Below are 13,003 nucleotides of genomic sequence, written 5' to 3'. Positions count from 1 at the left end.
CAGAATATGGTATTTCTTCCTCAATCATTTCAAACACCTAAAAAATTTTTTTAAGTATTTTTCTGGAGAATCATCAACTCTAAAGACGTAGCAACAGAATTTTAAAAGGTAAAAGCTTACGGGTAACAGAAAAAAATTACTTAAATATTAATTTTGACTGGCCTTCATATCTACTGGCCTCTATTTACAGGTTTCTGTAGTTCAAATGTGAAAAACTAGTCACTTGAAATTAAATCCACTCAGCCAAAAAAAAAAGAAAAAGAAAAAGAAGAAGAAGAAACAGAGCATAATATTCTAAAATGAAAATTCCATCTTCACCATGCCTTCTTACCATGGAGAGCCTACAAACAGAAACTAGGTAAACCCAAGTGAAGCATCTGTGAAAGGAAATTATTTTAGGAAGTAAATCCTTCAGAATCCTCAAAGAAGAGGCTCCAGAGAAAGTCAATTTAGGACAATCAAGTAACTCAAAGGACATTACTAATCAAAAGGCTCTCCAGCTATCCACAACCATGCAACAGCCCTGTGGTAAAATAACCATTTAGTACAATATCAGGCTAGAAATGCTACAGCAACAATAATAGAGACATAGGATAATGCTGAATGTGGGTAAGGTGGTCATAGGTACAACAGAATCTAGAATAGTCTAAAATTACTCCATCTAACAAAAGCTTATCAAAATTGGCAGCTACAGAACTGCTTATAGTTGAAGTCTTTTTGGCAATGAACATAGTGTTAATTTTCTGGACAAACTTGTCATGTTCCCTCTGTGATGACCAGAAGCCTTTTTTTTTCTTTGATAGAAAAAGGGACAAACTTAAAGAGCAGGTCCTTCTAACTCATAGATCACTCCTGCAAGGATTAATCCCAAGTCAGTATGAACTCGATTTGTCCTTGCAATGACTGTCATCCACTCTCAAGCATCCTATGATGAATGCTTCTTAGTAAGCATGATTTTGATAATCCCTCTGAGTATCACCCTAAAAGAGAAGAAGTCTATACTGACCTTCTAGACGTTCTACAAATAATCTCTTCAAGCTTTGGTAAATGCCAATTTTGATGGTGCCATATGATGCCTGTCTAAGCAAAGCAGGAGCGATTCTACCAAAAAAAGAAAGAAAAAGTCAATTATACTCAATGTGCACTTGCAGATTAAACACATCTAGATAGTCTACTTATTTCCATTACTCACCTCATTCCACCCAACTACTTCAGAATATGCATTTATTCAAGCATAGTGGGACATTCACCAAGAGACAGCACATTTGGATCATAAAACAAAACTCAACTATTTTTTTTATTTTAAGTTTATTTATTTATTTAAAGAGTGAGCGAGTACAGGGGAGAGGCAGAGAGAGAGGGAGAGAGAGAATCCCAAGTAGGCTCCATGCTGTCAGCACAGAGCTCGACACAGGGCTTGAACCCACAAACCATGAGATCATGACCTGAGCCAAAATTAAGAGTCAGACACCTAACTGACTGAGTCACCCAGGCACCCCAAAACTCAACAAGTTTAAAAGAATTGAAGTCATATAGAGTACGTTCTCTGACTATAATGGAATCAAACTAGAAATCAGTAAGGAAAATCCTCAAACACTTGGAAATCAAACATCACATTCCTAAATAATCCATGGTTCACAGGAAGTCTCAAAGGAAATTTTTAAAATACATAGAACTGAATGAAGATGAAAATTGAACCTGTTAAAATACATAGGGCACAGCCAAAGCAATGCTCAGAGGGAAATTTACGTCACGAAATGCTTACATTAGAAAGCAGGGAAATCCCAAATCAACATAAGTTCCTAACTCAAGAAACTAGAAAAAGAAGAGCAAAATAAACCCAAAGCAAGCAGAAGGGGAGGAAATAGTAAAGAGCATAAATTAATAAAACTGAAAACAAAAATAGAGAAAAATCCAGCTTTTTTGAAAAAAATCAATAAAATTGATAAACCTCTAGCAAGGTTCATAGTAATAAAAAGATGGAAGTCACCAATATCAGGAATGAAACAAGCAACAGCACTACAAATTCTGCAGCCATTAAAAGAATAAGGGAATACTACTATAAACGACTTTATGCTCATAAATTCAACAACTCAGAAGAAATGGACTAATTCCTCAAAAACTACAAACTACCAAAACTCAGAATGAAACAGATAAAAATATAGGAATCATTAAAAAAACATGAAATAGATCATTTGAATAGTCTCATAACAATTAAAACATTTTAATTCATAATTTAAAAGTTCCCATAAAGGAAATCTCCAGGCCCAGACAATTTCAATGGGGGAATTCTACCAAACACCTAAAAAAATCAACACTAATCTTACATAATCTCTTCCAGAAAAAAGGAGAGGGAATACTTACCAATTCATTTTATGAGGCTAGTATTACCCCAATACCAAAACCAGACAAAAAGAGTACAAAAAGGAAAAACTACAGGAAAATATCTCTCATGAATTTAGATGCAAAAATCCTTAACAAAATATTAGCAAATTGAATCTAGCAATGTAGGAAAAGAAGTACACACCATTATTCACCTCATGGAGATTTTTTAAAAATCAACCTTACTTCCTAACAGCTGTACATATATCTTTCATCTATCAAGAAGATACTAGAGCCAAGATTTCACCATATTTAAGTTCTGCTTATAAACTGAAGACATTCTCACTCATACCCCCTTTGAGATTCTTCCAAGTTGCAGAACTATACTTTAGTAGTTATAAATAGAAAGACGACAGCAGCTTGGATGGTTAAGATTTTAAAAATGATGACTAAATATGCATATTTCTGACTTTACTGCTTGCTATTAGAAAAAAATAATCTTGTGATTGTCCATGCTGATTAAAGAACAAGGTGAAACAGATGATCCATGATTCACTTGCTTCGAGATGTATTACTTGATTTTTTTCCCTAAGAAAATTGTCTTTCAAAATTAAGTCTAACATAGGTTAATAATAAAATTGATGTCCCTTCTCTGAGCAGTAAACTGGTAACCTAGATGCAGGAGTGGCCTAGGAAACTGGCAGCAGATACATGACAAAATGGACAATAAACCACAAACCTATAACTAATTAAAAATTGACAAAAAAAGATCGGTCTCCCTCTCTCACATTCTGCATTTTATGCTTAAACTACCAGAATAGTATTTCTTTAAAGAAGAAAATTTTAAAAGAAGTATTTGGCAACTCAGGAAGAATACCACAGAAATGTAAGCTGTTAATTGGTGCTGCTATTCACAGGGGCTATTGATGACTCTCAGGAAAACAGGAGAAAGCCAATGCTGCAATGAGATATCCATTTTAAAATATATCACGCAAAGCCAGATGAACACAAAATCTAAAGCTCAAGACTTACAAGCAAGTGAAATAGAAACTTGCACAGGAATATTGAATTACAAGTTAGAATGGTGAATATGAAGGGCACACACTATCAGACCACTGAAATACATAGTTTCTTTAAAAAGTGTTTTGGGGCGCCTGGGTGGCTTAGTCAGTTAAGCGTCTGACTTAGGCTCAGGTCATGATCTTGCGGTTCGTGGGTCTGAGCCCCGCGTCGGGCTCTGTGCTGACAGCTCAGAGCCTGGAGCCTGCTTCAAGTTCTGTTTCTCCCTCTCTCTGCCTTTCCCCTGCTCATGCTCTGTCTTTCTCTCTCAAAAATAAATAAACATCAGAAAAATTTTTTTGAAAGTGTTTCTATTCAAGAGATAAAGAAAGAATCCAGTCTCACCCAGAATACAAAGCCAATACGCCTTCTTCTTTATAGATTCGGAACAAGGCATGAAACATTCCTCGGTATTTTATTTCTTTAAAACGGACATCAATGCTTTGGCCCTGAACTTGAAGGCGTGTTTTAGTCAGGTCCACAGGGAAAGTTCCTATGAAAGAGCACACTGATTTATAAGTTTCTCCAAAGAGTCATGGTTAAATTTTGGCTGAATTTAAGCCAATGACAATTTGAAAACATAAGATGAAGTCCTTTTTATAACACATAGGGGATATCTCTACTAAGAGTACCACTTTCAGAAGAGTTGTATATGGTAAAGTGAAATATACTGTACTGTATCTAGGCAGTAGGATTTGGCCCACAGTATAGTTGAAACTGATATAATAAAATGCTTTAAGATGGTCCTAATATACTGCAAATACAAAATAATTTAAATGATGTTTTAATTTCATCTTTAACATAATACAGTTTGGCATTTGAATCTTCCTCTGCACCCCCCCCCCCCGACCTTGACTCCCCACTTCTTCATAAATCTCTCTAATTTTTCACAAAGAAGATGGGAAAGCATGGGATTGCTGTTCCAGGTACTCTTATATACTATTATAAAGTTTTGTGAGTTTTTTTTTCTTTTATCTGTTTACAAGAAACAAATAGTTCCCTAATATTATGAAAGATAACAGCAAAGTCCTACTTGGCCGACTCATATTGGTTCTACATTTAATTCTGGACTAATAACCAGAAATTCTGGGAAATGTCTTTAACCAAACTTCTTTAGTTACCTCCACACACAAAAGTGGTCATTACATTGACAAAATGTGTTGCAGGGAATATTTCGAAGTCTAAAACTAACAAGGTGATTATGTAGCTCTGGTCACTTATGACTTTGGTATCATAACACCAGAGCATGTGCCAAGAAAGTCAACAAAGATTAATGGGTTGGGTCACTTACAAATAGCTTAGGAAAGAGAAAATTGGGAGATGAAAAAACACAATCTAAAAAATATTTCCAAATTAAAATCAAATAGAGAAAAATCCAGTTTGATCTTATTAATCAATTTTCTTCTAAAATGGGACAGAAAGGCGCCTGGGTGGCTCAGTCGGTTGGGCGTCCGACTTCGGCTCAGGTCACGATCTCGTGGTCCGTGAGTTCAAGCCCCGCGTCGGGCTCTGTGCTGACAGCTCAGGGCCTGGAGCCTGTTTCAGATTCTGTGTCTCCCTCTCTCTCTGACCTTCCCCCACATGCTTTGTCTCTCTCTGTCTCAAAAATGAATAAACGTTAAAAAAATTTTTTTTTTTAAATGGGACATAGGTTTGAAAAAAGAAGTCTGGGGGTGCCTGGGTGGCTCAGTCGGTTAAACAGCCGACTTTAGCTCAGGTCATGATCTCACAGTTCGTGAGTTCAAGCCCCCCACTGGCTCTGCACTGACAGTGCAGAGTCTGCTTCAGATTCTGTGTCTCCCTCTCTCTCTGCCCCACCCTCCACTCATGCTTGCTTTCTCTCTCTCTCAAAATAAATAATAAACTTTTAAAAAGAAAAGAAAAAAAGTCTGAATACTAAGAAAGTTATAAACAACTTAGCATAAAGGAAAGACCATTAGTACTAAAATATAGCAGAAACCCCTATATTATCGAACTCCCTTTATCTTTTCATGTACATTACTTAAACCTAGAGCAAATTAACAAATCATTAAACTATAAAAAAAATCTTCCTAAGTTCGACTTTTATTATTAAAATGTTTTTTAACATTTATTTATTTTTGAGCAACAGAGACAGAGCACAAGTCGAGGAGGGGCAGAGAGGGAAGGAGACAGAATCTGAAGCAGGCTTCAGGCTCTGAGCTGTCAGCACAGAGCCTTATGCGGGGCTCAGACCCACGAACTGCGGGATCATGACCCGAGCCAAAGTCGGATGCTTAACCAACTGAGCCACCTAGGCACCCCCTAAGTTTGACTTTCTTAACCTCACTCACCATACCATTAGTAGTACTTTTTTAGAAAATATTACTCAATGGCTAAGAGACAATAGTTTTTAAAACAAAGAGAGTGAGCTTCTTTTCACTTTTTCTCTAATTTTCACCAAAAATAACTGTCACCATAAGCTACCATCTATACCATAAGAAGCAGATTTGTCAGTTTTCACATTCTTACCAAACTCAGCAACAATAGAGGCAAGGCCGCCATATACAAAGGGTTTCCAATTCAGACCAGACATCTCATGGCTTACAGTGGCACTTTTCTGGGGCTAAAAATAAACACAAATCAGAACAAGGCACAAGAGTGAGGAGCATTTGTTAGTGTTTGATCACATTATTTATATCAACAAAATTAGTAAATGAAGCAGATGTAGAGGAAAAACCCTACCAAGTGGAATGAAACAAAATGGGGGATCCTGTTTTATGTACTGGATGATCATGAATGTGTTCTTTACTGCCACTCTGTACGGGTAGGCGTGCAATTCCCTCAAAGATCAACTTGTGCCCTTTTTTCTCTAGTTTCTTTAATGTTATCCATAGCCCCACCCAAAGAAGAGGTTTCAGTCCATCCAGCACAACCAACTTAGACATTCAACTAGACAATTACAAGTGAAGGAACCTGGAGTTCAAATTATATAGGCTGAGGCATCTCATAAAAGCAGTTCATGGTATTCAGTTATCTTGATTCAGGTGCAAAGCAAAGGCTGACACCACTACCCTCTCATATTCTTAGCCCTCTCATCTCTCCACTAAACTGCAGGGTTTTAATTCATCTAGCTACTTCTAACGATGCACAGCTTCTCCCCACAAAGCCCAAGCTAAGCTAAGTATCTTTTCATCTTCTTCTGGTTCCCAGAGGAATGAAAATAATATAAATGATGTCTCTCTTCTCCCTGACATTTAACTTACATTCATCTAGTGACTCTTTTTCCTTGGTCTTTTTAAAGCACATACATACAAATAATGTTTTTCTTTGATGTTCTTACTTTTTAACAATGTATTCTATTCCCAGTCCCCTTGCCTTCTTCCCCATCCCACCCCCATTAGACCTGTCATCTTCAATCTTTTCATTTTTGTTTTTCCTATCACTCAACTATTTCTCTTGGATTCTTTTCCCCACAGTTCTGCCCTCTAGATCAGTGGTTTTCCAATTTTATGTGCACCAGGATGATCTAGAAGAGAGATTAAAACAGAGTGTTGGGCCACCCTCAGAATTTCTGATTAGTGGTCTGGGTCCTGCCTGAGAATATGCAAGTTTTCAGATAATGCTGGTGCTTCCATCCTTTAAGAACTACTACTGTTCTATGCATTGCCTCCTAAATCCTGGTCCAGCTGGAAGTAATCTTTTAAGACGGACTCTCAGATTTCTTTTAAATATTCCTTTTTCAGAACTTCACAGTACATATACTATTGAATTTCAAAAATGTCTTCCAATGTTTTATGGTCAGGAATAAAGACTCTGAAGTAAGACTACCTAAGTTCAAACCCTGACACTACCACTTACTAGCTCTGTGACCAAGTTACTTAACCACTCTATGCCTGGGCTTTCTGAACTGTAAAATGGGGATAATTATAAATCCTATATTATAGGGTTGTTGTGAAAATTAAATGATATATGTAAAATACATGAAAAAGTACCTGCCACCTAGTTCAACTTTTTTTAAGTTTATTGTTGCATGCTCTTCAGACTGAGCCAGCCAGGCGCCCTCTAGTTCAACTATTAGCTATTATCATTACTACATTTTGAAAAGTACTAAAATTTACATTTTAGCAGATATTACTTACTGCCCACCTCCCCCACAGCCCAATCTGAGGTGAGCACCATTGAGTCACAGTCTCTTTTTAGAGGAGACAAGGTTTTGCTTTATTTCCCCAGAAGGAAATCTCTGTAACTAAGCACAAATGAACAATTTCCCAAAAGAGGATAGCAAACATGCAGACAAATGTTTTAGTTAGAGGCCACAAATAATTATGGAATAATTATGGATTATGGAATAATAATTATGGAAATAATATTCCATAATTATGGAAACTTCCTTTCAAGCTTAGTGGGATCAGCCAGTCCATCTGATATACAGAGTCGGGAACAGATAGCTCTTTTGGAGGAAAATTATTGAAAGGAATTCTGGAAAACAAAGCAGGAATAGGCACTTCTAGTACCAGCTACAGTCTGAAATGAGTCTTGAGTACTAAATATTATCTTATTAACATTTTCAGTTATGCGCACATTTTATTACAATTAACAGTAACACACGACACACACAGCGAGAGGGGAAGCATGGAAAAACAAGGACCATGACATATCCCCTCTCTTAGTTTGGTCAATGGAGAGGGCATTTTCCCCCCACAATTTAGAGATTTCCCAAAACAGTCAAGCATTTCAAATGGCTGCTATGCTTCTCTCCAAAGCTTTCTTTTTACAACTTCTTTCAATTCATCTCATTACAGAGAAAGCCTCTATCGGAACTTTATTACCTGCTACCCAGACTTTTAATAAGGAAGATGTGCTCAGGGAACAATAATAATAAATCAGTTAAAGGCAGGGGGCAGAGCCATAGCAGGGAATAGAATCTCAAGTCAGTTGGCCCAATGGTTCCTTAATGAAGTTTTTACAATTCTGAGATGAAATAAAGAAAATAAGGTCACCTAATACCTTTTTCTTCAGCCAAATGTACTTAATTTAAAGGACTATCTATTAGGAAATCCTGTTCTTCCTACTCCTGGAGCATTTTTTAAAATCACCTTTCTTGTATGAAATATAGTTGGTAGTTGACTTTGTTTAGTGCCTTTCTTAGCAAAATAAGACTGGCTACCTTAATTTATGTCTCCTCTCCACACTTTCATTTAAATCTTATTGATCCATGAAATCCAAAATTCTGAGGACCACTGGCCAAATTTGACACTGCTACCACTGTCACCTCCCCACCCCCATCTGACAGTAAAATCCCTTTTCCTCCAATGTTAGGAAAGAATCTTGTTACAAAAAAGTCCTTTATCATCTTTAGTTAGGTCTGATTTTAAACCTTCTTTCCTCGTACTGAGCCAAAAGTCTGCCTTCCTCTAGTTTTCACCCATTTGGGGAGGTAATATTAAACGAATGTATTCTTTTTCCCTACAGGTCCTTCAAGTATTTAAAGACAGCTATCATGCCCTCCTATATCTTATCTTTCTCAGGGTAAATATCCACAATAGTTTTCATCACTCACTATATTATACTTCAATTACTACAGCTGAAAATGGCAGTCATTTTTGTGAGACCATATCACACTACTGAATCATTAAAATGTCACCTTAAAACCTTTAAGTCTGCATACATGTCATGTCATACCTATTCCACAGTTGTGCAATGTTTTTAGAACCTTCATTCACCCCCTTGTATATCTTAATTTCAGGCACACAGGATGAGGCTTATCTTCCAGTTGCTCCATGTTATTTTTCTCTTAACTAGCTAAGATCCCTGAAGGCAAACACCATGTCTCACAGTACTTTTCATAACCCTTAGAATAGCTTGCACAGAATTGGGTATACATCTATTAAATACTTGGTTGGTTCCCGTGTAATATCCTTTATCTATGTATGCAGTGTGTACGTAAAAGATTATGTGAGAACTTAGAAAGTTAACTTGCTGGACCAAAGCAATGCTACACTCTGTAAACAACATTTTGTTTTTGTTGATCGTCAGAGGTTCTCTGCCTAATTCTCTTCCGTTGATTTTGTTACAGAGAATTACTTGTGTAAAAGACCCCAAGCACACTAAAAATGATTTTTACTTGTGAGGGCTATCCCCAGATATGGGTAAAAGGAAACGAACCACATCTGAATTAAAACAGAAACCTTAAATATTCATTGCATAAAGAAGCCAATGAAAATGTATTTAAAATGCAAACGTGTATACTGAAGTCTGACTAAGGAAAATCTGATAGCCTAGAGAGTGGAAGAAAGTCCTAGAATACAAGTTACATAGCCCTACATTACTCCAAAGATCTGGTCAGAAAAATCTTGAGTGTTTTTCTCACTTTCTCCTTTTAAAAAGAGTAGGCATTATAGATACTCAGACTTGGGAAGTAATAATGGAGAATGAAGCAAATATTTATTGAAAGCATACAAAATGCCCAAACCTGCAACATGCTATGAGTATAAACCTCATGTTAAGAAAAAAAAACAGAACACATGCTCTAACATCAGGACAGTATTTATCATTCAACCTATCTTTCCTGGATAATCAAGGAGATTGGGGTGGGGATAAAGTTGTATGAAATTGAGTACTTGCCTTTCAAGAGCTTATAGTCTGGTGGAAGAAATCAAAGTTTCTCATTAGAGAAAAAATTAAGTATTAAATTACATAGTACAAACTGTAAGAGCAGAAGCATGGTAAAGGAGACAATCAGCATGAGCCTGAATAATTTGAAAGGCTTGTGGAGATGAGAGAACTTAAAATGGGCCTTGAGAGAGTACAGGTAGAATCAGGATAGGTCTAGGTAAGGGAGGAGTGGAGGAGGAAAAGAGGATGAACAGAGACACAAACATGGTGGGGGGGGGGGGGGGGGACACAGCATGTGGAGGCAGGCATCAGTATAGCTTGTTCTGAGAAGGAATATTGCAACCTAACCTGAACAGAGAATTCTCTTAACAGATTGATACAATTATCAGACAAGAAGTATGATAAAGAAACAGGCTGAAAGGCTTGAAACCAAAATGTGTGTTTGGCAGGGTGGGAGGGAGGCTGTAAGTTTTTGAACAGGGAAGGGACTTGGGGAAATCCACCACATTTTAGTTAGCCTACTCAGGCTGCCGCAAACAGTGGATTCCAAACAGGATAGGCAAGGAAACTAGCTTAGGATGTTGTGAAGTAAAGCAGACAAGATGCTTGTTGACAATGAGGTTAGAGATAAACTTCTAAAATGGAGACACAAAGGAACTTGATGATGTAGGGAATGAAGACAAAAGTTCACAATAACTCTAAGCATCCCTAGCCTGGAAAAAAAAAAAACAAGGAAACACTGACAGCAAGCTACAAACGTCCCTGCTGTTTGTTACCTTATCTGAGAAACTAATTCATGTTGAGAATAGCTGTCATCCCAATTAGTTAGCTGAACTGCATTTTAATAGATGCCTTCAATGCCTTGACCTCAAAGAGTGGCAGGGGGTAGAAAACTGAAGGGGAGCATCTTTTAACAGCATCCCTCACACTAACACAATGGAGGTGTTTGCTTACTCCGCTTACAATCACGGCCGCCGTTGCAAACTTCACCCTTAGAAAAATTAGGATTATTCCAGGAAAGATACCCATTCACCCTCTGGGTAGCAGGATCTTGCCAGTTCCTCAGCTGTCAGAGCGAGTTCGTGGAGAGAAGGGAGGCGCCTGAAGAAGGCGGCCTCCCAAGGGGGTCGAGGAAGCAGGGTTCAATCGAAGAAGTAAAACCACCGATGCCAGAAGAGTGAAAGACAGGGAAGGGACTCGGCTGAGGGGAGAGAGAGATCAAAGGACCGTTAAGCCCCTCCCAGGCCGGGAACCAGGCCAGCCCGGCCCCGCGCGGCCTGGCGCGGCCCAGCCCCGCTCCCCAGCCTGGATGTCCAGGAGCTCCCCCTCACCTGCTCAGGCTCAGCGGACGACTGGGAAGCCGAGGCTCCCACAGTCGGAAGCGGCACCGCAACGCCAACCCGGAAGCATTGAAACCAACGGAAGTAACCAAGTTGTCGCCTCGGCAACGGTGGTGGCTCCGGCATTCCAACACCGCCTCCTCAAAGCCTAGAAAAGAAGGCGCAAAATGAGAGGCGGGAACTACAGAGGTCTAAGCGGGGGAGTCGAGCAGGCTGCGGGTGCAAAGGCTCAGAGAGGGCAACCTAACTTTTGGGATGTGTAGGGAGAAAGAAGGAAGGCGTGACAATTTGGCAGCTTCTGCAGTTCACGTGCTCTCCAGTTGGGGGCAGACATGTCTCCTCGTTCCCGCGTTACCAGACAACTGGCGCGTACCAGGACTAGTGGGGGGGGGGGGGGGTGCGGCGCGTACTAGGAGCAGGAAGGGGGGGTGGCGACGCGTATTGGACTAGGAAGGGGGGGCAAGAAGAGTGGGGCCAGCCAAAACTAAGGGACGCGAGGGGCCTGCAGACCGTAGTGAAGGGGTGGGGCAAGGCGCCTGCGCGCAAAGTACGAAAAAGGAGGGAAAGTTAGGGGGGCGGAGCAAAGGAGTTAAAAGTAGGAAAATGAGGGTAAGGAGTGAGCAGTATTTAATGAAGTGTCCGAAGTCGTTAAGAAAATAAAGATCAAGTAAGTAAATAAACCTCAGCACCGACTAGACGCCAGGTATTAGCGACTGAGGACTCAGACTCAGGCCCTGTACTCAAAGCACACGATTGAGAAAAAGCAGATTGGAAACAGAAAGTGGGACCACAAAAAGTTAGTCTTGAGAGTATAAGTGCTGACGGGGGAGTCCAAGCTAATCCGAACCTCACAACCAGCCAGAGAATGACGAGCGAGCGAGCCAGTTGACCAAGCCCACTGACCAGCTTCTGGCCCCCTGGTACCAGAAAGAATGGTTGCAAAGCACCCTGGGTAATTCTGTTGGCCAATGGACTACTTTTGATTTTCAAACCTCACACGCGAACGTTCCGAAATCACACGAGGATACGAAACAACAGGGCTTATGTGGTGAGTACAAGGAAAAGCGGGTAAATGCCAGGAACATCACATAAGTGATTGTTGAATTAACAATCACATAAGTGATTGTTCAATTAATCCTTGGAATACCTTTGTTGTGAAAGGACCTTTCTCATTTTAGTCAACACCTTGGTTTTTACCCCTATTAAAAAATTTCTTCGGGCAGCACACATAATACCACCTAACGTACAATGATTACCAAGCATGAGGCAAATAGCTTCATGTGCAGACAACTACTCAATGAGACAGGTACTATTATTTTCCCCTTTTGGTAGATGAGAAAACTGAGGTCTTAAGAAGTTACTAGAGTAACTTGGTAATGGCAGAGCTGGGATTCAAATTTGGGTCTGACTCAAGAGCCTAGGCTCTTAACGACCATGCTATACTGATTCAGCTTTAATAATTCCCTTGTTACTTTCAAAAACTTTCTTACTAAAAATAGATAATATAAAAACCATGTGCATGCATTACAAAATTTGAATTCCCTTCCATTTACATCTAAGCAAAGCACTCCCTTCCAGCCAAACAGGCTCATAGCTTAGAATCCCTATTCGGAAGAACTGTACTCTCTCCAATGATGTGAAGTCTATGTCTCCAGTGGGGACCTGGTCTTGTCCCTCACATCCAGGTCACCGAACCTTGTAGAATT

The 13,003-nt window shown here is 39.3% G+C and overlaps 1 protein-coding gene across 3 annotated transcripts in view; it reads right to left on the bottom strand.

Annotated features, from left to right (window-relative positions):
- The window catches only part of SLC25A14 (solute carrier family 25 member 14), a 28,785-nt gene extending 17,233 nt beyond the window's left edge, over positions 1-11,552 (bottom strand). The window contains exons 1-5 of one of the 3 annotated variants that reach the window (XM_045471601.1): positions 11,289-11,403; positions 10,912-11,158; positions 5,872-5,965; positions 3,727-3,874; positions 1,007-1,101 (exon numbers count right to left, since the gene is read on the bottom strand). In XM_045471601.1, coding sequence (XP_045327557.1) covers positions 1,007-1,101; positions 3,727-3,874; positions 5,872-5,965; positions 10,912-10,986 — 412 coding nt within the window. In that variant the 5' untranslated portion in view covers positions 10,987-11,158; positions 11,289-11,403. Of the gene's footprint in view, positions 1-1,006; positions 1,102-3,726; positions 3,875-5,871; positions 5,966-10,911; positions 11,159-11,288 lie in introns of all 3 variants that reach the window. The other 2 variants (XM_045471602.1, XM_045471600.1) reach the window with 2 other exon arrangements.
- Positions 11,553-13,003: the final 1,451 nt, after the last annotated feature.

Source organism: Leopardus geoffroyi, chromosome X, assembly GCF_018350155.1.
Source record: "Leopardus geoffroyi isolate Oge1 chromosome X, O.geoffroyi_Oge1_pat1.0, whole genome shotgun sequence".
Taxonomy (NCBI): Eukaryota; Metazoa; Chordata; class Mammalia; order Carnivora; family Felidae; genus Leopardus; species Leopardus geoffroyi.
Note: the sequence above shows the minus strand (reverse complement) of the source record. Positions and strands in the feature narration are given on the sequence as shown.